The 27,304-nt window shown below is 38.9% G+C and overlaps 1 protein-coding gene across 8 annotated transcripts in view; it reads left to right on the plus strand.

Annotated features, from left to right (window-relative positions):
- Positions 1–27,304, plus strand: part of EDA (ectodysplasin A) — a 484,681-nt gene that overhangs the window by 401,249 nt on the left and 56,128 nt on the right. For all 8 annotated transcript variants that reach the window (XR_006739840.1, XM_036411452.2, XM_036411453.2 and 5 more), the window contains exon 2: positions 12,263–12,368. Coding sequence is in view for 7 of the 8 variants with exons in the window: in XM_036411452.2 (XP_036267345.1) it covers positions 12,263–12,368 (106 nt within the window). In the remaining variant the exon portion in view is untranslated. The remainder of the gene's footprint in view (positions 1–12,262; positions 12,369–27,304) is intronic.

Here is a 27,304-nt window from a genome sequence, read left to right on the forward strand (position 1 = left end):
ACTTGAAGGTATTTCTCCATTTTTCTCTCTAACACCCAATATTGTTGATGAGGTGACCAATCTATTCCAATTCTTGTTCCTTCCACTGTTAATTACTTTCCTCTCTGCATATTTTTAGGGTCTTCTCTTTTATCTTTGATGTCCTGACATTTTATAATATGTCTAGGGGTTGAGCAAAATGGCTGGTTACTCCAAACAGGATGTTGGTAAGCTCTACCCATGTGCATAAAGCCATTATGCTGGGGGATCTCTAAAGTCCAGCATGTAAATGTCTTTGTCCTGGGGCACCAATGCTCACAAGTGCTACTTCTATTTTTAGATGACTTAACCTCTTTAGAGAAGAACATTCTGTTTTGTTTTGTTTTGTTTTTATTTTATGTTTTTGCCTTGGGAATAAATGCCTGAAACATAGGTTCTGTATGGGGTGGGGCAGGGTGGGGGGATGATGATTCAGTACACAGGCTTTCAATGAATTCCTGACACTTCATTTTCACCCTCTTCTTTATTTGGCATTTGCAAATTGCAAACTTCTCTGGGGTCCTACAGTGCAGACCAGCATACTCCCAGGCTATATAAGTCCCTTCTGTCACTTTTCTGCCCTTCTTTATCAGTCAGGATCCTATCTACTTTCTGTCTTTCAGAAACATACTGAAAAATCTCTTTTCTGTTGGATCCCTGTATTCTCTTTATTATATTTTTATTTGTTTAATGGGATATTGAGAGATAGAAAGGAGCTAAAATTGTTTGCTCTGCCACATTGATCCAGATGTCTAGATACTTGTCAAATTTTAAAATTTATAAGCTTTTTGTGAAAATGTTGAAATATATTTTAAATAGGAGCAATTAGCTATAAACTGGAGAAATCTACATTGTTTACCCATTAGTAGAAATTAAAGGATTCATTAGGGGTAAGGCTCTGTGAAAGAGATTAATAGGCAGCAATGAAATCTAATTATCCATTGTTTCATTGGAAAGCTGGCTTCAGTCCTTGAACTAAAAATCAAACAATGGACATATATAAAATTGAATATAATGAATAGATTATTTTGCTATACTTCATTTCATTTGTTTATATTTTATCCTAATTTCTTTTTGAGTGAGTAGCTCTGTTGAGATGCTGTGGAAAAGATTTATGAGGTAATACTCCGCATGAGGCTTTCTTCACTCATTGTTGTAATCATAAGCAAGAGTCAGAAATTTTATTCTGAGGGGGAAAAGGAGGATTTCCATAGAAACACCCTAATTCTGGCTATATTGAGGAAAATTCTCTCTGTCTATAACTATTTTTTAATTTTTATTTATTTTTTAATATATTTTATTGATTCTTTACAGACAGGAAGAGAGAGGGATAGAGAGTTAGAAACATCGATGAGAGAGAATCATCGATCAGCTGCCTCTTGCACACCCTCTACTGGGGATGTGCCCGCATCCAAGGTACATGCCCTTGACCGGAATCGAACCCAGGACCTTTCAGTCTGCAGGCCAACGCTCTATTCACTGAGCCAAACCGGTTTCGGCAGTCTGTAACTATTGATACAGTATGGCTGTGCCTTTAAGTCACATAACCAGTTTTATGTTTATCTCAAGTGAGACCCTGGCCATACTTGCATACAAGAAGCACTGAAATACCAAGTTATCTGAGAACAGCATTGCAAGTTTAGGTTTATCTAAATCCACAATGAAATGGCTTTCCTGGCCTCACAGTTTTCTTACCAGTCCTTTTGTGCCCTTGGTGATTCTAGTTTTACAGTGTTTAAAATTCAGAAGCTGTGCACAGGCCTTTGTTGTTTTTCAGTCCTTGGGGTTGTGTTCCATAGGATCCTATTGCAGGTGATTCTATGCTGATTATATCACCACTGATTAACCTACCTGCCCTTAAGGTACTTGTATTTTAGACTCTCCTTTGAATTCAATTTTCTGTACTTACCCCATCCTGCCTGACATTACCTTTTGTACTGATCTCTGAAATTCCTTTACTATATTCATCTTCCTGTAAGCCAGTTCTAGATTAATAGTCCACTGGCCACATATTTGTGTTATCGTTATTATCTACTCAGCCCCATGGATATGTTGGGACCATTGTTTCTAACCTTCCATCAACCCTCCATCATCCCTAGTTATAATTGTGGAATCTTTGTCTACAACATATAAACTGAACTTAACACATCTTCCCTTAAAAACTTTTCCACTGCTTATTTTTTCTACAATGTTTAAAACACTTTACCCTCTTAGAATCAATAGTCATTTGTTTCTTAATTTGCTTCGTACCTGTGACCTATTGCCTTGCCCCTCAACTTCTGCCTATCATAATTCTGCTTTCATTAGCTACCTTCCTTTTACTCTTCCTCCATACTTAGTCTTTTTTTATTTTATTGTTTAAAGTATTACAAATCTCCCCTACAACTTCCCCGCACATTCCTTCACCCCACCCCCACTGTGTCTTGTGTCCATTGCTTATGCTTATACCCTGTTTCCCCAAAAATAAGACAGTGTCTTATATTAATTTTTGCTCCCAAAGATGCGCTAGGTCTTTATTTTCAGGGGATGTCTTATTTTTCCACGAAGAAGAATACGGTACACATTTATTGTTAAATGAAAATAAAGGAAATTTATTACCTGTATATGGTACGGTAGTACGGTAGTTGTCAACACAAACCAGACAAACTGTGAATCCTACAGTATCAAGAATTTACTCATTTATTCAATGACAGTCATGTCATCATCTTCTGGAACATCATCATAACAATCCAATTCCTGAATTTCCTGGTGAATTTCTTGTGACTCCATTTCTTTCAGAATCAATGGACCAAATCTCTCATGTTTAGCCTAGGGGGGGGCTTATTTTGGGGGGATGCCTTATATTTCACTCAGAAGGAAACCTTTAAGTAGGTCTTATTTTCAGAGGATATATTATTTTCGGGAAACACGGTAGCAAATGTCTGGTGAGAAATATGACCTCTGCAGCATGAGGGAATGATTCAGCACAGGAAACCAGGGTGTCTGCTTGTCTGAGCTCTAATCCCAGAGCCCTTGATCCTGGCTTCTGCTCACACAGCTCCATCCACTCTACTCTCCTTCTGTTGTAGCACAAGGTGAGTAGCTCCAGATGGAATTATGTGCATTGGCCTGAATTTCCAGCAGTCTCTCCCTGGCAGATAGCAGTCCTGTTGCTTTTCAAAGCCAGATGTTATATGGGTACCCTTTTCAGTTCTGGCACTCTCTGCTTGGGTAACCTGCTTGGGAATTAGATTGAAAGTTCTCAGTGGCAACCCCCCACACACTAAATACCGTATTTTTCGGACCATAAGACGCACCGGACCATAAGACGCACCAGTTTTTAGAGAAGGGAAATGAAGAAAAAAAGATTCTGAAACAAATAGTGTCCTAAAATATTTTATGTGCATTAAAACCCAACATCACAGTCATAAACACATGTAATCAACCCTGTAAAGTAAACAGCAGCATTTAGAACCATTTTAGAGCCGGGCAAGCACACAGAGACCACACAGAGCCGGGCAAGTAAAAAAACTTTTTTTTAAAAGTATATGTGTAGGCTATATTTGGACCATAAGACGCAGGGACTTTTCCCCCCGACTTCTGGGGGGGGAAAAGTGCGTCTTGTGGTCCAAAAAATACGGTATCTCTCCGGAACTTAAGTTGCTATCTGTGGGAGCCCGGCAAGCCCTTTCATGACTCTATCCCTCCTACCAATCTCTGTACAGTCTTCACTTTCAGTCCTTGGTTATCAGGGTTCTCTCCAGTGAGTCTTCTGTTGATTATTCAGGAAGTTTTTCCATATTTTACTTTTAATTCTTTGTTTTAATTCCTAGGAGCATGTATGTGCAGTATCCACTTATTCCACTGCCATTCTTAATTTCTCCTCCATACTTAATCTTTAATATTATAGTTAAATACGGCTTAGATGTAATTTATATAATTTAAATTGCAATTAGGAATCAGAATGGATTATGTATAAAGATAATGATAGGGACATTTTGGACAAGGGGAAAAATCCTACTGTAAACCAATTGGATTGCACAGGCTATTTCATTTTTGGTCATAATGCTACGACTCTAAACCTCCTTAGTCCAACTCTATAAAGGTAAACTGCCACATTGTTATAAAATTTTCAAGATCCATTTAAGAATTCATAATTAAGAGGATGTATTTTAGCTAAGTTTTTCTGAATCCAGAGTTCAGGATTGGCTGAACTCATAATATAGATAACATTCTGATTTATAAACTTACTAGTGACCCAGTGCATGGATTCATGTACATTGAAAGGAAATTAATTAGAAGATGGCTGGTGTGGTGGGACTGGGCAAGATGGGCCAGGCATGCCCTGAAGCCAACCTCCTGCAGTTCCTCCCCAGTTGGCTGCACCTGGAGTGTCACAGTGGCTTGAAGGGCATCTGCAGACTGAGTGGGGTCCCTCTGGTAGGTGGGGTCCCTCTGCCTGGCCTGTGGGGATCAGACCAAAACCTTCTCTCCAATATCCTCCGAGGGTCCCAGTGGGCAAGGAGGCATTCTGCAAAGTTGCTGTCCGTACAGGGTGTGGAATGCAAATCCAAATGTGCAGTAAATCAGATTTGGGGCCAATAGTGCCGCAGCAACAACATAACCCACTGCCAAAGATGGAGTCATACAGCCCCCTGAGGAACCGGGCTCCCTCCTCTCTGGTTTTTGTATCACTGCAGCTCAACAACTCCTGCGTTGAGCATCTCCTTCCCCCCCCCCCCCTCCGCTGTTGGTCAGTGCACATCATATCGACTGGTTGGATGGTTGGACATTTAGCATATTAGCCATATATATATACATATATATATATATATATATATATATATATATATATATATATATATATATATGTTCTTTTAAAAAATGATAGCCCTTAGTGATTTCCAGGTTTTACAAGTGGAAGTGTATGTTTTTCTCTTTATGTGTCGAAGTGACTATCACTTTAGAAGTATAAAGAATTACAAATTAAATAAGCAGATACTCCTAAGGGAAGGCAGTGACATCCAGTATATATTGTTGTCCTTCTTAATTTAAAGATATCACTACTGATTTCACCCACACTTGTAGGGAGCAAAAAGTAAATCTTTAACTACACATTCTTTGTATATGACATACATACAAACTGCTCTTTGAACTGTGGCTGCAGCTGCTATTTGTAGAGCCTGTCACTGTCTGTATTTCTGTGTTCAACTTGTGGTCAGCTAAAAGCCTTGCTTAAAAAGAGTTTTCAAATTCCATATCATTGCATTCCAAGCTGGTCTTTGCTGATGTTTTCCCAAAGAGACCACAGTTATGTCATGTTTTTTGAAGCTATGCTTTAGTGCATCCTTTGGAGTATTTTTTTTTTGCTACCCCTGCTTATGGTTATGCCAGAAAGCTCATCATACCAAACATACTTGGGTACCTGTCTGTCATTGACATCTCTGCATATATCATAAATGAACATTGTTTTCATGCACATAGACCAGATGACTTCCAGAATCTCAGTTTTGGTGGTCCTCTTTTGCCATTTTTCTTTAAGCAGGACTCTGGCAATAAAATAGCTCAGTGAGGTAGATATGACATTTATGATGGGTGTGTGAATTTCAAAGTTATACAAAAGCTGGGTTTAACTTGCATTGTCCATTGATGATAATCAATTCATTAAGCTTCTATTTTTTTCCAGTTCTGTTTTGGATGCTAGGCACAAAGCCGAACCTAGGAAACAGATGATCAGAGTAGAAGTCAATCTCCCCCTTTGTGTCAGTAGTTGTGTTTTTTAAATAACTCATTTCCCCCCTTAATGTGCATATCAAACAGATTTCACCTTGTTCAGAAGATAAGTCCACACAGGTTGTGAACCTACATACATAGATACCTTTGAGGGGCATACTCCAATGTGGGGAAGAAAAATTAATGTTAAAGATATAGTAGGCATTGCTTGATAAGTGTTAGATGACTCATATAGCCCAAAAATAGGAGGCAAGAAAATTAGAGATTGAACTGGTCTGTATTATAATTTCTTGCTGATACCACACTATGATAATATCCTGAAATGAGATACTGTTCTTTATTTTGCTTTCTGTTTTACAGTTACTTGCATTGTTGGGCAGTGATTTTTTAAAATATTTTTTTCTTGATTTCCAAGAGAAAGGGAGAGGGAGATAGAGATAGAGACATCAATGATGAGAGAATCATTGATCAGCTTCCACTCACACATGCCCCTCTGGGGATTGAGCCCACAACCCAAGCATGTTCCCTGATGGGGAATGGAACCTATGACCTCCTGCTTCATAGGTCAACACTCAACTACTGAGCCACACCAATGGGGTTGGGCAGTGATTTTTAAGCCAAAGTTCCTAGGGAGACAAATTCAGTGACTGCTTTTGGCTCTGTGTGGAAAAGGTTGGTTGTATTTAGCTTCCATGTTCAGATTTGCTGCATAATTTCAGTCATTGTTAGACATTTTTACAATGGGATGGAAATTCTTGACACTCATACCAGAGATGGCAAAGGTGCCAAATTTCTTTAGCATTTGGGTTGATTGCTGCCACATCTCCCCACACACCCTGCTGGTGAAAGATCCCATGAGATTCTGTGATCAATTTGAGTGCTCTTACTAGTATTTGCTTGCTGTCTTGGAGCTTGCATGCTGTGTTCAGCAACCAGCACATTCTGTGTTTCTCCTCTTGTCACACTGCTTTTAAAACCTTACTACTGCCCTAGCTGGTTTTGCTCAGCAGATAGAGTATTGGCCTATGGACCAAAGGGTTCGATTCCAATCAAGTGCATGTACCTTGGTTGCAGGCTCTTCCCCCAGCCTGGGCCCTGGTGAGGGCTCGTGCAAGAGGCAACCAATCGATGTGTTTCTCTGACATCGATGTTTCTCTATGTCTTTCGCTCTCTCTTCCACTCTCTCTAAAATCAATGGGAAAATATCCATGGGTGAGAATTAAAAAAAAAAATAACCCTTACTACCTCCTCTTATGTAGTGCTATCAATGTACTACAAAGCAACTCAGGATTATTTGCATGTTGTTTGTGTAATGTTAAAGATTGTGTCTAGTTCAGTGCCCTCCATATGGTATCTACCTTCTTTAGACCAACTTATATACTTATATATGCATAGCCCATGGACATGGACAATAGGATATTGAAGACCTGGGGGTGAGTGGGGGATCAGTTCAGATGGGAGACATCTGCAATACTGTCAAATATTCAATGGAGTTGTATAAACTATAGCAACTCAATGAAATGTCATTTGGTCATTCAAAACCATCATTATCTATATACCAGTATAGCAGCATGAAGACATTATATAAAGAGGATTTATTTGGTAAGACTGTCATAACAAAATAATACAGGGGGGGGTGGCATTAAACAATATAAATTTATTCTCTCACTGTTCTGGAGATAAGGTATCCAAGATCAAGGTGTCGACAGACTTTTTTCCTGATGCCACTCTCCTTAGTTTGTAGATGATCACTTTCTTGTTATGTCCTCACATGGTCTTTCCTTTGTGTATATGCATCCCTGGTATTTGCATGTCCACATTTTTTCTTATTATTATGACATCATTTAGATTGGATTATGACCATACTAACAGTTTTATTTTAAATTAATTACTTCTTTAAGGATTTATCTCTAAATACAGTAACTTTCTGAGTTATTGGAGATTAGAGCTTCAGCAAATCAATTTTGGGCATACATTATTCAACCAATAGCATAAGGAAATGAAAGGAGTATACTAAAAATAAGTGAAAATAATTTTAAAAAGAAAATCAGAGCATGTTGAATTAAGGGTTTTTATAATTAGAAGTGTACTCAACACCAGCTTCTGTATCCATTTTCTATCTATGGCATACCCATGCTTGGGCAATCCTACTTCACTAATTGGTACTGAGATAAAATGCTCATTTTTTTTGACATTGTGGAATCACTTGAAGATTTTGTTAAACATCTCAGAGTATAAATACTTTTATTTTGTTTTATTTTATTTCAAGGTTCCAGGTGATTACCAATGGGTGGTGGTAATGATAGCAGTAGTTGTAATAAGAAAAATTGACTTATTCAAGAACACTGGAAAAGAAATATTTCTTTTAAAAATAGGTGATTCATCAATTTTAAAAAGCTTGGTAGGTACCTGCCTCCTCTTGAGACAAATGAAGTATCAATTCCTATAAAAAGATTAACTCTAGGAATGACTGATAAAAGTGAAAAACACTGTCTATGTGAGAGCTCCGTTTTACCAGTGGCAAGAGAGATTTAGCCTTTTCAGTCTCCAGATAATGGACAGGTTGAGGAATGAACATAAAACAATTTCTCAAAATGTGGTTCAAAGATGACCTACATCAGAATCCTGTAGGGAGGAAGTTAAAAAGTCAGATTCTGGGGGCCTACTCAAGCTAAATTTGGGGAGGGGAATGCCCTGGATTCTACATTTTCACACTCATGTCTTGTGATTGTGATGCACACCAAATTTGGAGAGCCACTGACCTATAGAGAATCTCATTCTTAAACCCCTTTGACTTATTACTTCCAGTAGTGTAATGAGTCCTTAATTTACCTCTCCATGGTACCCTAAGAAATGAGGTCCAATTAGGGTAAAATAAAATCCTGTCTTTAACATTTGAATGCCATAGCGTCTATAGACATAAGGGGTGGACCTTTTTAAATTAAATTTAAAACATGGTGGCAGTTAACTGGTTAATGAATGGATTATTGATAGTCCTATTATCTTTTCAACAGATAGATACTTATTAGAGACCTCTACTGTGGCTGAGGCCCAGAGCTAATTCAATCAAATATATTAGCCATGAAATGAATTAAATTTATTCTGTGTCATGGTAAAAAGAAAAAAGTACCTTATAAAATTTTGTGGGTTTATGTATTAGGGGGAAATGTAGTACAATATCTGGAGAGTCACTAGGACTAATGGATGCATCTCTCATGTCTCACTGTTAACGAAGTGTTTCCAGCTAAGATCTCTGTAATCTGCAGGTGCTATTTACCATGTAATTTTACCATAGGGAACAAGGGAGTAATCAGTTAATAAAGTGTAAAGAATTAGACTTTTCTTCCCTTGAGCAAAATGCCTGACTGTAGCCAACATTCATAATGCTTCCCCCCTTCTGTAATAAGAAAGCAATATTTGAAGAGAGAAAGCTGTTTTGTTCATATTTTGCAACTTGCCTTAGAAGGCCATGGTAATGAATGCAAAACTCAAGATAGAATTCCAGACTTTTTGTATGAGCAGCCACTGATTTTTGTCCTTACCATTGTACTACACAGAGGATAGTTTTCCCTCTTTCATCTAATTGAGACTCAACTAAGGGCACTGTGAATAGGGATCCTCTTTCAGTTTAAACTGTGCTTTGTGTTGTTTACTTCCAATTTTCATTGAGAAAATAGAAACTATATTCGAAGCATTTTCATATATAGATAGTCCTCATCTAATAAGCACTTGATTTATGAATGTCCCATACTCATCCATAGCCTCTCTTAAGGGATTTTAAGCTATCCCTAGTATCCATGGAAACCGAAGTTGTATCTGCTATCTACAGGATTTTGTATCATTCTTCAGTTCTTACAAGTTCCCACCAGACCCCTTGGAACAATTAATATGTAAGCACATTCTACTGCTGCCATCAGGGCACAAGAAGGTGCTGGAGGCCCTGCCAGAACACAAAAGAGTGTGAAGGGAATTCTGGAATTGTAGTTGTGATGGTGGGGAAATTCTTCATTTGGACTTCAAAAAATTTTCCCCCAGAAATAGCATTATACTATAATAACACATCATGTAAAACTCAGTTTTCTGACAAATTCACCTATCCAGACCACAGCCAGGAATTAAGCAATAAACAAATGGCCTCTAAGCTGCCAAAGAATGTGCATCTTATTTATTGGAAAAACTATTCAAAAACTCATTGACTACCCACTTATTCTAATTAGTTTTATCAAGATGTCAAGCCTATAATATTATAAGTAACAAATTTGAAGGGACTAGAAAAGATGTTACAGGTTAGTAAAATGAAATCTGGTAGTTGACAGCAAGGTAAGAGACAAAAAAGCATTAAAAAAAGCTTAAGATTTCAAAAAGCAGCCACAGTGAAACTAATTCCTTAACATGATCTAGCCCTTATTTAATGTCTTTTGGCTCATTCTTTAACATTATTCCCAATTTCCTATCACTTATTCTAATTTATTTATATTTCTAAAAACTGTTATTCTCTCTCTTTCCTCTGAACATTTAAACACAATGCTCATTTCGCCTGGAATTTATTTGTTGTTTTATTGTTTTTAATATATTTTTATTGATTTCAGGGAAGAAGGGAGAGGAAGAGAGATAGAAACATTAATGATGAGAATCATTGATCAATTGCCTCCTCCACGCCCTCCACTGGGGATGGAGCCCACAACCCAGGCAGGTGCCCTTGACCAGAATTAAACACAGGACCTTTTAGAACTCAGGCTGACACTCTATCCACTGAGCCAAATCAGTTAGGGCTCTTTTTTGTTTTCTGTCACTAAATCATTGACATCATTCAGGACTCACAGAGGTAACACCTCTTCTAATAAGCCCTGAATTAAACAATATATTGTGGAGTAATTTCTATTAAGAATAGCTTAAATAAGTTATCACCAAGAAAACTATTCAATCTAGATAGACTTGTTCTTTTGGAGTTTCAAATTATTGAGCTTTTATTGTAAATAACAGCTTGGTTTTATATTTCCAGTAGTATAATAGCTTATTTATGTTATGGGTTAAGTAACTTTCTATGAGCTTTGTCTGGAAACCTAGCCAGAGTTTATTATGTTGATTTTATGGGAAAATGCATTTTACATTCCAATCAAGTGATTCAAAAATACTGCTCAGTTGAACCATCTGAAATTGCTAATATTCTACCATTTTTTACTTACAAAAATGACAGTTTCATATTGTTCAACTTAAATTTTTTAAATTAATCTTATGACAAGTTGGAAATTACCTAAGCTTGCATTTATTAACTTTATATTTATTTAACACACGAATATATTATGCAAGATGCTGTTAAGGCTGTTGGGTATAATTGTCCTATGTAAACAGTAAACCATAGCGTTTTGAAGAGATTTAGTATAGAATGCTAATGCTTTCGTGAGTTGTACCAAATTTTTGTTTTCAATTAATGAGAGATGCAGCAGACATAAGAATGCTGAAATTGTTTTTTTTTTAAACATTAACACTAGGGTGAAAATGCAGATTCACTTATTTTTTAACCCCCAAACTCTCTAACCAGTCTAGAGATTGATTGGAAGTTTGATTTTTAATAACAGTAATAACTGACACTTATTGAGTACATATTACTTGCTGGGTACTGTGCTAACCATTTAACTACTTTATGAGCAAAGTACTATTTATTATCTCTATTTACAGATGAGGAAATTAAAACTCAAGTAATTTGCCCAAGGTACACAGCTATAATTGGCAAAGTCGAATTAGAATCACTCTCATTCCTACTTCTCTGTCCACTATTTAGCTCAAGCATATTTTTAACCACAAAGAGGCACTTACGCTGAAATATTATGATTCATTTTGGCAAGTACATATTTAAGCTGTGATTATCATTAGTGAAACCAGGCCCATTCACATATGAAACATATTGTATTATTATGAGAGATAATCATAAGAGAGTAAAGGATCAAGTACCAAAATGAGTCTTACACCCAACTGCTATAGGAGTTCTGTAGGAGTCTAGGAAACAGAGAAAATGTGTTTTGTCATAATTAACTTCCAGAAAAATGTTTATATAAATAGCATCTTTCAATCATAATTGGATGCAGAGCATTATGGTAATAAACCAAAAGTTTAGTATAAATAAGAATGTGGGAAGTTTATGACTGTATATTAATGAAGTTCAAGAGGGAGTTGCAAACTCAAGTCTAATTCTGGGCAGACATCAGTAGTACATGAGGGAAGTTAGAAATCCACAACTGGGCTCTCTGAATCCCAGAACTATATGGGGAAATGGGAGTCAGAGGATTAGTCATTAAACATTCAGGACAGAAGAGAAGGGATTCAGAGCTTAGCCAAAATTCAATGTCTACAAGACTGGAATAATAATGGTAACAAAAATAAAAGGATTTCTACAGTGGAAGGGAAGATGGTCTCAGGTTTTAGACATGTTGAATTTAAGGTGAAACTAGAATGTCTACAGGAAACTAGTTTTTTATGTCAGCTATGGTTGATTGGGGTCAATCTCTTATTCATCTATTTGTTGTTTTTACAGATGGCCCTGATGAATTTTTTCTTCCCTGAAGAAAAGTCATACACTGAAGCAGAAAGTAGGCGTGTCCGTCGCAATAAAAGAAGCAAAAGCAGTGAAGGAGCAGATGGTAAGTCTACTTGGGTGATCTTTTATCATATCTCAGTTAATGTTGAGTACCATTCTGATAATTAGCTTCACAAGTGTGCTTTACCATCTAATAGATTGTTCACAGACTCAGAGTCACAGAAGAAGTTTTTTTTAGCCTAGCCTACCCATCAGTCATTTTATATAGAATTAATTAAACAGAATCCTCTCACCTGCAACTCCAGATAGCTTCAGTTCTTTCACAGTATGTCTAAAACCCATAGCAGCATTTGTATATCTCAAGAGCACCCTCCATATGGACCTCACCTATCTGGGGACATAACATATCTACTAAGGCCACCAAGAGGATTCAGTGCTATTCTTGGAATTGATGTAGTGTTGTGCCATGGAGGCACTTACATGATATATTAATTCCAATGATAAGCATGTTAATATTAATATCAGCTACCATGCTCAAAGATTAACTAGAGCTTCTAGGTCTTGTTTGTAAGTAACTTAAGGGCAGGAATTTATTTCTTTTTGTATAGCCAGAGAATCTACACTAGTATTTGGCAAATTGTTGGTATTTATAATGTAAGTTGATGGTGTTTATTGCCCCTTCAGTTAGGTTATGATGTGCGATGAAAATGATTCCTATCGGGTCTAGTAATAATTAATGTCGTTTTTAAACATTCGTTTAAAATCTTGCTTGGCGTTGACTTGTATTGACATAACCTTCAAACACGTGGTATCTACAGAACGTGTGAAGTGCAATCAACAAGTTTTGCTTGAAAAAGTTTGTGTTTGGTTTGGTTTTTGTTGCAAAACTAGGGCTAAGAAGATGGCGGATGAAGAGCATATTCAGCACTGCATGCTTTACGAGTTCCAATTAGGAAGAAAAGCAAGTGAGGCTGCAAAAAACATCTGTAGTACTCTTGGTCAAGATGCAGTTAGCGCCAGAAAATGCCAGCGTTGGTTTGAGAAATTTCGCGAGGGAAATTTTTCGTTAGATGACAAGTGTGGTCGAGGCCGTGTGTCCAATTTTGATCAAGAAAGCTCTTCAAGCTCTTTTGGTGCAAAATCCTCAAATTACCCAACAAGAGCTTGCGACAACTTTAAATTGTTCACAAAAAACAATTTCCAATCAATTGCGTGCACTTGGCAAAGTCCAAAAGTTTGGAAAATGGGTTCCTCATGAGTTGACCGACAACAACCTTAATCAAAGAGTCACAATTTGCAGTTCGCTCCTCTCTCGTCAAAACCGTTTGCCGTTTTTAGAGCAAATTGTTACCGGAGATGGTAACAAGAATGGGTGCTGTATGTTAATTTGAAAAGGCGGCCTCAATGGTTGGACAAAAATGAGGCTCCACAGCCCACTCCAAAACCTGACTTGCATGCGAAAAAAGTGATGTTGTGTGTTTGGTGGAATTTTAAAGGAATTCTTCATTATGAACTTTTACCATCTAACCAAACCATTACAAGTGCAGTGTATAGTGCCCAATTGGAAAGGTTAGCCCAAGCTTTAAGAGAAAAAGAACCCGCGCTGATTAATTGGAAGGGCGTAATTCTTCACCACGATAACGCACGACCGCATTCTGCAAGAATCACTGCTGAAAAACTGCGCCAGTTGGAATGGGAAGTTCTCCCTCAACCTGCATATTCTCCTGATATTGCCCCTTCCGATTACCATTTGTTTCGTTCTTTGCAAAACTTTCTTCTTGGAAAAAAAGTTAATAATGAAGAATGCCTCAAAAATGCATTGACCGAATTTTTTGCATCAAAATCACAAGAATTTTACAACAGAGCGATTAAAATGCTTCCTGAGCGTTGGGCACAAGTAGTAGAAAACAACGGCAACTATATTGTTGATTAAATTTTGTTGTATTGTTTAAATAAATTCGATTTAAAAAAGTATTAGAAAACGACATTAATTATTACTAGACCTAATATTAAGGGTAAAATAGATTTGAGTCAACTAGCAATGCATTTTGTGGGGCATAACAAGATGTTGAGCTAGCTCCTGGGCAGAGTCTTTGAATCACCCTATTTCAATATTGCTCTGTCAATTGATAGAACACTACTTCTTTGGCACAGTAGTTTGTAGAATGCATAGCTCGTGGCTGCTGCAAAGACATCTGGATTCAGAGATATCTAGTGCTGGCTACCTCTGCCAAAGATATATATCTGAGGGTTACAAAGAACTATAACTTTATAAAGATGAAAATGAGATTTTTAAGTTGACATTTGTTAATGTGAGTAAGGGCCAATAATGGAAGCAATTCCAGGAGGCATGTGCTATTTAACAAATGGGGCCAGGACTTTGTCTATAGGGGCCAGAAGAAACAGAACAGAATGAAATCTGAAAAAGAGCTCAGAACAGGGACCCTATAATAAAAAATAAAAAAAGTCAGAGAAATAAGATAAGTTTAATAGTCCAGTCCAGTGGTCGGCAAACTCATTAGTCAACAGAGCCAAATATCAACAATACAACAATTGAAATTTCTTTTGAGAGCCAATTTTTTAAAACATAAACTTCTTCTAACGCTACTTCTTCAAAATAGACTTGCCCAGATTGTGGTATTTTGTGTAAGAGCCACACTCAAGGGGCCCAAGAGCCTCATGTGGCTCGAGTGTCGCAGTTTGCCAACCACGGGTCTAGTCAATGGAGGTGGCAGCAGCATTGAGCCCTTGAATGCAGAACTGGACCAGTGGGGCTATTCTCTAGAGCAGATACTTTGCATACAATTGATGACCAAGTTTAAGCCTAGGAAATGTGGTCCAGGAAGTAAAAGTCAACTATTATTCACTTGCAACCAGTTTCCTGGAAGTCTTTAGAAGGCTATGTTGAAGCTGAGAACTGACAGCCATGGGCCCTTTCCTCTCCCAGTTACCTCACCTTTGATGAATGTGGGTCTTTCCACTTTTGACTTTCCCTTTAAGGCTGTTCACCAATACCATGAAATCTTTCATATTCCCTAATTGCTAAGAAGGAGAGGAGAGAGAGATGGTAAGAATAATATGACCTTCCTCTCCAAGTGGGAAGTCCAATTGTTTTTAAAGTTTACCTCTTCCCTTGGCCTCCCATTGTTCTGTTAAAGAAGGCAGCATCTTCTACTTTCCTAAACCACTTTATCTGGATCTGGATACCAACATCTTTGCTTCTGATCTTTCTTAGAATGTTTATTCTGTTTTGATACAAACTAGTTTTGTGTTTTTTTTTTCTGGCAAAATCTAAAGCCTCTCACTAGTTTTTAGCACTTCTAATTTCCTCCTGATCTGCTACTCTAGTCAGTCCCTAGATTCTAGTCACTTTATGCCAATCACAGATATTTTTCATGAAGCAGTAAACTGGGAGGAATCTAAGAGCCCCTGATAGTTAGTAATATGGAATGTCTGAGAGTCCTGGGATTTTATTAGGTTTCCAGCCTTTCATCTGGGAGGCTATACAACCATTTCTTTAGATGTGCTGGATTCTCCAGTGAGTTAAAGAGTGACAAGCCAATATGTCTCCTTTATTTTGGAACCATTCCTGTCACTCTGTTAAGTGTATGCTATATTTATTAAATGCATTTATCAAATATTTACTGAGAAAATATTTGTGTAATACCAGAATGGAAATACCATAAGACTAGTATCATCTATCTGTTTTGTTTACTTTTATATTCCCAGTGCCTAGAAAAGAACCTGGCACATAGTATATCCCCAGTAAACATGCCATATTGTCCTCAAGACCTTAACTTCCAATGTAAAGAGACAGGCAGTAAACAAAATTGGTTGTGGAGAAAATATAGCAGGGAAAGAGGGAGAGAAAGTAATGGGGTATCTTATAATGTGGTCAGGGATGGTTCCTCTAATAAAGGAACAATTGAGAAAAAAATCTGAATAAAATAAAGGTATGAGTCATGCAAACATTTGGGGATGGGCAGAGGAGAAGAGAATAAACAATACAAATGTTCTGAAGCAGAAGAATATTTGGCATTTTCTGAAAGATAAGTGTGGCTAGGAGCAGAGTGAGCAAGAGGAAGAGGGAAGTAGATCAGAGAGCAAAATTCAATCTAGAACCTTGTAGGCCAAGGTAAGGACTCCAACTTTTACACTGCCTGAGAGAGAACCATTGGAAGATTTTAAGCAGAGAAATGACAGGATTTGACTTAAGTTTTAACAGAATCCCTCTGCCTGCTATATTGAAAATAGGTCCAGGAAGAAGGACAGAAGCAAGAAGACCTGTTAAGGGATGATAACAATAATTTAGGCAAGAGATGATGGTATTTTAGACCAGGATGGAGGCCATATGGGTATTAAGTGGTAAGATTCTGGAGAGATTTTGAAGCAATAGCTGACAGGATTTTGGAGTTGATTAAATAAAGTGCATGAGAGACAGAGAATAGCCAAGGAGAACCCCAAAGTTTTGGGCATAAGGGAATTTCCATTTCTGAGATGAGAACAACAGGAGAAGAACAGAGTAAAGGGATGTAGAGAAGGAATCAACAATTCAATTAGGCATGCTAAGTTTGAGGGACCTGATAGACAACCAGGCATCCAGAGACTGGCTGGAATTGCTCAGTGGCCCGCCCACTGAAGGATTTCGGATTCAATTCCCTATCAAGGGCACATACCTGGATTACAGACTCAATCCCCAGCCTGGTTAGGTAAAGTGCAGGAAGAAGGCGATTATTCAAAGTGTCACTCTCACATTGATGTTGATGTTTCGCCCTCCTCCTGCCCTCCTCCTCCTCCTCCTCCTCCTCTTCCTCATTCTTTTCCTTCTTCTCCTTCTCCTTCTCCTCCTCCTCCTTCTCCTTCTTCCTCTTCCTCTTCATCTTTGTCCTTCTCCCCTCCTCCTCCTCCTCCTCCTCCTCCTTCTCCTTCTCCTTCTCCTTCTTCATCTTCTCTCTCTCTCTCTCTCTCTCTCTCTCTCTCTCTCTCTCTCTCTCTCTCTCTCTCTCTCTCTTTCTCTCTCTCAAAAAATTAATGGGGAAAAAATCTCCTCAGTGAGGATTAACAAAACAAAACAAAGTAGCCATATGTGTAAGTCTACACCCTGTATCACTGTGTCTCAAGACAATGATCTGACTTTGTTCTATAAAAGTAAAGAACTCATTGAAGAACTGAGTCAATCTAGAAACCATCTGAACAGAGCAAGAAGTAGTATGGGAAAGGTTGGTCAAAGTGAGGTGAGTTAAGGCCAAAAATAAAAACAAGCACATGTTGATTCTAAATTCACAAGTTATTTGATATATTTAAAAAATTAGTTATCCAGCTCAGGTTTGCTTCCCAAGCATCAAAGAAAAAGCAATTTACGTAGACCATGACAGAGATTTCAGTAAGAAAGCATTTCTCTAAAGTAAAAAATGGGGATAAGTTTAAAATCAGAGCAGGAAAAAATTGGTTCTAGCTCCTTGTAAAATTTTGTGACCTATTACTATCCTTTAATTTCAATTCAGTTCACAACATTTTCTCATTACTGAACAAGCCTTCTAGGCACTGCAAGAAGGAGTGTAAAGATAAATAAGACACTCAAAGAACTTTAATGAGGTAGCACATACATTGATAATAAACAGGTAAAAAATGAACCACAGGCCTGGCTGGTGGGGCTCAGTGTTTGAGCGTTGACCTATGAACCAGAGGTCACAGTTAGATTCCTGGTCCAGGCATGTACCTGGCTTGCGGGCTCGATCCCCAGTGTGGGGAGCGCAGGAAGCAGCCAATCAATGATTCTCTCTCATTGTTGATGATTCTGTTTCTCTCTCCCTCTCCCTTCCTCTCAGAAATCAATAAAAAATATTTTTTTTAAATGAAGCAAAGATAGGGTGGGGGAAGTACATCCTGGAGTTTCACCTTACATGGCATCAGTACATAGAAAGCACTCAAACATTTTGTACATGAATGATTGAGCAAAAAAAATGGAGGAGGGGAAACTATATTTTTATCTAAGAACTACAGATATTGATTTTGTTGTTCTTCACTAATCCCTGTGTGAGAAAACATTTTTTTTCCAAAAAATGAGGAAATGCAAGGGATGTGGTAGCAATTTTTAGAAGCATGCATAAGTTCACTAGGAATAAATCAGAATACAGAAGTCTATCTTTCTCTCTTCAGGGAAAAAAAATATCCTTGGCTACTACACTAGATAATTAAGATATAACAGGGATAGTCTATTTTGCCTTTAAAATGTCAGTGGCTATATCCAGAGCATATCCAAATTTTCTGACCCACTATTCAAGAAACAATTGCATTTGTCTCAGTTTTTTTTCATTTGAATTATTCCATAAATGAAGGCTTTGCCTAGGAAGCAGGAGTTCCAAACACAGGGCTAGGTCCCCTCTAATATAAATCTTGGCACTTGATAACTTCAACTCTTAGGAAATAAGTGAAGTCTTTTTCTTTACTACACCTTGGCCTTAAATTCACTGTTCCTGTTTTGAGTTGGCCAAAAGTCTTTGATACAGATTTGAAGTTAATTTTTTGCTAACTATACAGTTGTTGTCCTTCAAGGAAAACACGATCCCTCCATTGTAGGTGCTGTGGGTCCCAGAAACCTGTGCCAGGATTTCCTGCTGAGACCCATCCTTGTGATGTATTTCTGAAGTAATAATAGCTCTAGGTGGCTTGCTTGGTCATCTCTCACAGGGTACTCTACAAAATCTTCAGAACTTTATTTTCTAGTGAGAATGAAATATGGAATATATTCGGAGAGTCAGGAGATCTTAGATTCAGATAAGATGAATCCAAAATTCCCATGGAGCTAATTTCCATATTTTAAAAATATTATAAAATCATTTGTTCTCTTCCTGTAGGAGCATTTTTAGGAATCAATAAAAATATTACTATCTTTCCACATTCACTTTCTTTCCATGTTTCTGTCCTAGTAGGACAATAAAAATAAAAGTGCAGTATAGTATAACAGAAAGGATACTAGACTGAGTCAAAATTTCTAGATCCCAAAATCAACACCAACAACAAAAATTTTTGGATCCCAATCCTGAAATCACTGCCATTTTACCAGTCATGTGACCTTGGAGGAGTGACATCCCTCTGAGCTTCAATTTCCTTAGCTATAAAATAGAGATAATTATCCCTGCTTGCCTCGTGTATTTGTTGTGATCAGAAGCATTAATGTATGAAAAAAAATGCTTCAGAAATTTATTGCTAATACTCCATTATCTCTAGGAAATGAACATAAAAATATTATCTCCCAGGCATTTTAAGCACTCATTCATTAATTTCTGGATAACCATTATTATTCCTGTAAAGATACTCCCTTTCAGTAAGATTGTCCTTTTTTATACTCACTAACTAGTGGCCCAGTGCACAAAATTCATACACATTAAAAGGGAGTTAGAGAAAATATTTTAATATTGCTATTTGCCCTTTCTCTATAATAGAAGTGTAAGAGATGGAAGAAAATTAGTAAAATGTATATGAAAATCTTCCTCCTGTCAGAGTCTGGGGAACGCCGCAGGATCCAGAGTCAAGTCCTTGCCCACCCGCAGCACCTCAAAATCATATAAGACTCAGACCCAGCCGGCCCCACCCCCATTGGGTGAGATCCAGACCTCACCGGCCCCATTCCTATCAAACCCCACCTTGAGGGGGACACAGCCTCAGGTCCTGCATCAAGCCCTGCCAGGTGGGGGGCATGGCCTCAGGGCCCTTGACAAGTGCTTCAAGGTGAGAGCCACACCATCTGGTCCCCCGGCCCGGTGCTGAGCAGGGGGCGCAACCTCAGGGCACCATCAAGCCCTGCAGGGTTGGGGGTGCAGCCTCAGGTCCACAGCCCAGCGCCAGGCAGGGGGGGTGCAGCTTCATGTCCCCCAGGGTGAGGGGTGCAGCCTGAGGTTCCCCGTCCTTGGGGTTGGGGAACAGCCTAAGGTCTCCCAGCCCAGCACCAGAGCAGGGGGCATACATTGAGGTCCTGCATCAATCCCTGATGGGTGGGGGTGCGGACTGAGGTCCCCTTTCAAACCCCACCGAATGGAGGGTGTGGCCTGAGGTCCCCTGTCAAGCACCACTGAGTAGGGGGTGCAGATTCAGGTCCCCTGCCCTGGCCCAGTGCCATGCAGCCTCAGGTCCCTGCTCTTTGCACCTTAAGGTTCATTATGGGGACTCAGCCTCTACTGTGGGTCCAGCCATATTGTGTTATGGAAACTCTGCCTCCACTGTGGGTGCAGCCATCTTTGTGATGGTGTGATGGTCAATTTGCATATTCCCTCTTTATTATGATAGATAGGATGTTATCCAAACCCATAGGAAGAATACTCCAAGCCTCAAACTATGACCCACCTCATCATAACAAATGATCACAGCTGTGCAGTTTGGCTGGGTGGCTGACTTCATCCCCTATTGTTAGTATCTCTTCTTTGTAGTTATCTTTACTTTTAGTCAAATTAAAAAAGCTAGCATTCTTGCAAGGATGGTACAATATCTGCAAATCAGTAAACATGATACATCACATAAACAATTTGAGAGATAAAAATCATATAGTCATATCAATTGATGCAGAAAAAGCATTTGATAAAATCCAACACCCTTTCCTGATAAAAACTCTCAGCAAGGTGGAAATAAAAGGATCATACCACAACATAATAAAAGCTATATATGATAAACCCATAGCAAACATCATACACAATGGGCAAAAACTAAAACCATTTTCTCTAAGAACAGGAACAAGACAGGGATGACCACTCTCACCAGTCCTATTTGACATAGTACTGGAAGTACTAGCCATTGCAATTAGACAAGAAGAAGAAATAAAAGGCATCCAAATTTAAAAGAAGAAGTAAAGTTATCCTTATTTGCAGATGACATGACCCTATACATAAAAAATGCGAGACTCCATCAAAAAACTAATAGAATTAATAAATGAATTCAACAATGTAGCAGGATACAAATTAACACCGAGAAATCTATAGCATTTCTATACACCAACAGTGAACTTACAGAAACAGAGACTAAAAAAGCAATCCCATTTACCATCGCACCAAAAAAACTAAGATACCTAGGAGTAAACTTAACTAAGGAGGTAAAAGACCTGTACTAAGAAAATTATAAGACACTGGAAAAAAAAAAAAAAGAGACATAGAGGAAGACATAAACAGATGAAAGAGCATACCGTGTTCATGGATTGGTAGAATCAACATCATCAAAATGTCCATACTTCCCAAAGCAATTTATAGGTTCAATGCATTCCCCATTAAAATACCAATGGCATACTTCACAGACCTAGAAAGAACTCTCCAAAAATTCATCTGGAATAAAAAAAAAAGACCCCAAATAGCCACAGCAGTCCTGAGAAAGAAGAATAAAGTAAGAGGGATCTCAATACTACCAGACTTCAAGCTGTATTATAAAGCCACTGTTCTCAAAACAGCTTGGTACCGGCACAAGAACAGGCATATAGATCAATGGAATAGAATAGAGAATCCGGATATTGACCCAAACCTCTATACTCAATTAATATTTGACAAAGGAGGTATGAACATACAATGGAGTCAAGACAGTCTCTTCAATAAATGGTGTTGGGAAAATTGGACAGATACTTGCAAAAAAATGATACTAGATCACCAACTTACACCATACACAAAAATAAACTCAAAATGGATACAGGACTTAAACGTAAGACGGGAAAACATAAAAATACTAGAGGAATCCACAGGCAGAGAAATCTCAACATATGTCAAAAGAACTTCATTGATACTGCCCCTAGAGCAATGGAAGGTAAAGACGAAATAAACAAATAGGACTACATCTAAATAAAAAGCTTTTTTTAAAGCAACAGAAACCATCAACAAAACAACAAGAAAGCCCACTGCATGGGATAACATATTTGCAAATGTTATCACTGATAAAGGTTTAATCTCCAACATCTACAGACAGTTTATACAACTAAATAAAAGGATGATAAATGGTCCAATTAAAAAATGGGCAATGGACCTAAATAGAATATTTTCAAAAGAAGACAGAGGGAAGGCCAAGAGACACATGAAAACATACTCAAAGTCACTAATTATCCAAGAGATGCAATTCAAAACAACAATGCGGTACCTTCTTACATCTGTCAGAATGGCTAACATCAACAAATCAATAAATGACAAGTGTTGGCAAGGTTGTGGAGAAAAAGGAACCCTCGTGCACTGCTGGTGGGAATGCAGACTGGTGCAACCACTGTGGAGAACAGTATGGAGTTTCTTCAAAAAACTGAAAATGGGACTCCCATTTGACCCAGTAATCCCACTCCTAGAAATATATCCTAAGAAACCAGAAACACCAATCAAAAAGGAAATATGCACCCCTATGTTCATAGCAGCACAATTTACAATAGCTAGGATTTGGAAACAGCCTAGATTCCCAGCAGCAGATGATTGGATCAAAAAACGATGATACATCTATACAATGGAATACTATGCTGCCATAAAAAAGGAATTCTTATCATTTGCAGCAACCTGGATGGAATTGGAGAACATTATGGTGAGTGAAATAAGCCAGTCAATGAAAGAAAAACACAACATGATCTCACTCATTTGTGGATAATAAAGAACATAATAAAGAACTGATGAACAAAAAGATAGATACAGAGACAGTAAAGCAACAAACAGACTGTCAAATTACAGCAGGGAGGGTAGGGAGATATGGGAGAGATAAGAGATCAACAGAAGGACTTGTATGCATGCATATAAACAAAATCAATGGACAAAAAACTCTGGGGGGGGAGGGCAATGGTAAGATATGTACACATATACCTTAATAAAAATTTTTTTTAAGTTAGCATTCTTTTTTTGTTATTATAAAATAGTAAAGGGGAAAAAAACAAATAAGATTGGAATATATTCTTTGTTCTTTATTTCTTAAAAATAATAATGGAAGAGAGCATACCTACCATTAAATTGGTACAGATGAACATGAAAGGCTATGGCCTCAAAAAAACAGACTTTCTGCCTGTACAAATGTTAGCTAGAATTAAGATGTGCCCTCATTCTAGTATTGCTCTACTATTTATTGCTTGTCGGTGAGCCATCACTGTGCTATTATCAAATGAGAGAGAACTAAAATAATTTTGAGAGCTGATAAAGTCTCAAGGGCTTGTTCACAAGACAAAATTAAAGGCTTTTGAGAGTTGTCAATGTGTGTAGACTGGAAAAGGATTGTTGATTTCAAAGGCAGATTCCTCGAGGTTGCCTGCTGATCATGAAAAGAATGCCCTCGGTGCCCAAAGCAAAACACTCTAAAAAGTAGCTTTATATCAAATAAGACATTAAGTAAGCTAAAGTGTCTTAGCTTGCTCATACTCCAAAATGTCCTTTAAAAGTATATTTTCATTTGCCCTAACCTTTTTTCTCAGTGGATAGAGCTGGCCAGAGGCAGGGACCAGGAGGTTGGCTGGCAGGCTCCATTCCTTATTGGGGCATGCGGGCTGGGGGCAGCTCCTACATTGAGCATCTACCCCCTGGTGGGTCACTGTGCGTCATAGCGACCAGTCATTCTGGTCATTCCATCGTAACAGTTGATTAGGCTTTTATATATATAGATACTAGCAGCATGATGTTGGGCAAATCTTTACTTAAACCTCCTTCTCTGCTCATAGTTATTTCTAAAGGTTAGACTGGAATAGCTCATTCTCAACTCAAACATAAGAGATTCAAAATCATTTCAGGGTTTTTGTACACACCCCTGGAAATTCTGACCATTTTGCACACTATGAAGAAATCTATAATGAGGTACTATTGCTGAGATGATTATGTCATACTAATAGCCCTGCGCAAAAATCTGTGCACCAGTAGCTCTCTGTGGGACCTGGCCACTCCACACACACTGCCCAGAGGCTCTTTGCAGCCCAGAGGCCCATCCACAACCAGGCACGAAAAGCTTGCCTTGTCACTGTGGCAACGAAGAAACATTCTGCCAGGTCACTCATGCTTCCTGTTCTCAGCGGCCCCACCCCCACCCCCCACCCCTGGGACTGGGGGACTCCAGCGGGGCTAAGAGGAATGGGTGCTGTCATCCTGTGGCTATGGGTGCTACCATCTTTGTGACAGAGTGACAATTAATTTGCATAAGACCCTTTTATTACCCTGTTTCCCTAAAAATAAGAAAGAGTCTTATATTAATTTTTGCTCCCAAAGATGCGCTAGGTCTTATTTTCTGGGGATGTCTTATTTTTCTATGAAGAAGAATATGGCACACATTTATTGTTAAATGAAAATAAAGGAAATTTATTACCTGTATAGAGTATGGTAGTATGGTAGTTGTCAACACAAACCAGACAAACTGTGAGTCCTACAGTATCAAGAATGTACTCATTTATTCAATGACAATCATGTCATCATCTTCTGGAACATCATCAGAACAATCCAATTCCTGAATTTCCTGGTGAATTTCTTGTGATTCCATTTCTTTCAGAATCAGTGGACCAAATCTCTCATGTTTAGCAATAGCACTGTCTTTAAATGAGTACTTCTTGTCAAGGTAGCCTGCTCGCAGTGCATTTGCAATGCAACTGTCAGTGATTTTCTCCCATGAATTCTTCACCCAAGTCACAACTTCTTGCAGTTTAGGTTTCACAAAGTTTCCACGCTGATTTCTCTCCATTCTATTTTCAATGTAGTCATTAATTTCCATGCGCAAATTGTCTTTGAATGGCTTCTTTATTGCAATATCAAGAGTCTGAAAATAGGCCATCATTCATGCGGGAATCATTATCTGACCTATTTTTCTTTCCTGAAGAAATGTCTTCATGTCTTTAGTTCAGGGAGTGCTGGCTGCGTCCCAGACTAGCAGACCTCTTTGGCTCCCTCGCATAACAAGCGGCAGCATTAAATCAACCCACTTCCTTATAACTGCTTGTGTGGCCCAGGCTTTTTCAGTTTCAAGAATAAAAACGCCCAAAACACGTTCAATCTTTTCCTTCTTGCCCTTAGAAATGATTTTAGTGCCATCCAGACGAATTGCCAAAATACAGGAAACACGTGCACTTCTGTAAGCAGTGGAGGGAATGTACACTAAGGAAGCACCCCACTGTTCAATTGTTGTTTGAGATGATTGGCCCATAAACATTGAAGTTTCATCCATAGCAATCATGTTGGAAAGATTGTATTTAGAGAAGTCAGCATCACCAATAAAGGACTTGAATGCAAGTGCTTGCTTAATAACTTGAGTATCTTCCAACCTAAACAATGTTGTAGATCTTCTTAAAGACAGTTCACTTCACTGAAGGAAATTATCCATCCAGTGTTGTGATGCTTTGAAGTCTTCGGGGGCTATGTCAAACTGTGGTGCCATTGCAAGGGCAAATTCTTGAATCTGAGCCCTATTCACAACCAAAGCCTTTGCTCTCCTGTCAACAACCCATTCACAGATCAGGTCTTCCAGCTCGGAAAATAATGGTTGCCGACCTGATCCACACTTGCGCTTTTTAGCATTTCCCTTGTCCACTTGTTCAATGAGGTTACCATACTCTGCTCACCATTTTCGGATCAATCGGATACTCACCATCTTCTCTTTGCAGAAAGAAGTAAGCTTTTGGCCCCAAGGGTCTTCCACGATTCCTTTCTTGTACTCCATGGAGTAGCTTTTTCTTTTTGCGCTCATTTCTAGGGGTGAAAAAAAGGAATTGTGGTATCAAGGTGGGGGGAGGGGGGTCACTTAAAATGACACAGGGGGGATTAGAGGGGGGAATCAAAATGGCACAGGAGAATCAGAGGGCGGATTACCATTTTAGTAACCCCTTTTGATCCTCCTGTGTCATTTTGATTGCCCCCTCTGATCCTCCTGTGTCACTTTAAGTGATCCCCCTCCCCCCACCCCTGTGCCACTGAACACCTTCACCAGATATCCCCCCTACCACTTTATCAGACATTTACCCCCTGGGGCCTGCCTGGAGACTGTCACTGGGTATTCTGGGGCCTGGATCTGGGCTGGAGCAGGGTCTGCCACTGACTTAGAACCTTCAGTCATCATGAGGGCAGCTGCGAGCATCAGGTAGTGTCATCAGAGACAGACCAGCACTCACCATCTTCACCTAGTCCTGTCTGCTCTAATCCTCCTGTTCTACATGCATCTGAGAAAGTCTCCTCTCTCCCTCCCAGAGCTCACTGCTCACTCCCACTTGACCTCTGCTCCGCCTCCACACAGCAGTGAGGTCAGGACTCCGCGTAACGTCACTGGTTGCTAGACGCCAGACGGGGCGGCCCTAGCGACCAGTTTACAGTAAATTAATTTTCATTCTGAGACAGAGCCTTAGCGGGGGTTTATTTTCGGGGGATGCCTTATATTTCACTCATAAGGAAACCTGTAATTAGGTCTTATTTTCGGAGGATGTTTTATTTTCTGGGAAACACAACAGTTAGGGTATCTCATATATATAAGGGTAAGAAATAGATCGTCTAATTGTTTCTTTCCAATTCCGTTATAATTGCTCCTAATTATTCTTGATTTCTGTCTATACTAATAAAAAGGGTAATATGCTAATTAGATCAGTTGTCTTCCAGACATCCTTTTGGACAAAGCCATAGTGGTAGGAGCCAAAGCATAAGTGGTTAGGGGTGATCAGACTGTCAAGGGAGGTCAGTTAGGGGTGACCAGGCTGGCAGGGAAGGGCAGTTTGGAGTGACCAGAAAGGCAGGGGAGAGCAGTTAGGGGCGATCAGGCAGGCAGGCAGAGGCAGTTAGGAGCAATTAGGCAGGCAGGCAGGTGAGCAGATAGGAGCCAGTGGTAGTGGATTGTGATCCCACAGGAATCGGGCCTAAATTGGCAGCCAGACAGTGGTCCTGTACTGGAGAGGGTACAGGCTGGGCTGAGGGACCTCCCCCTGTACACCAATTTCATGCACCAGGCCTCTAGTCCTATCTAATAAAAGAGTAATATGCAAATTGACCGAATCTCCGCTACAGCACAAGCCACACCCAACAGCCAATCAGGAGCAAATATGCAAAGAAACCCAACCAAGATGGCTGTGACCACAGAGAGCAGGAGGGAGGCTTGGGT

The sequence above is a fragment of the Pipistrellus kuhlii genome, unplaced genomic scaffold, assembly GCF_014108245.1.
Source record: "Pipistrellus kuhlii isolate mPipKuh1 unplaced genomic scaffold, mPipKuh1.p scaffold_m20_p_40, whole genome shotgun sequence".
In the NCBI taxonomy this organism is placed as follows: Eukaryota; Metazoa; Chordata; class Mammalia; order Chiroptera; family Vespertilionidae; genus Pipistrellus; species Pipistrellus kuhlii.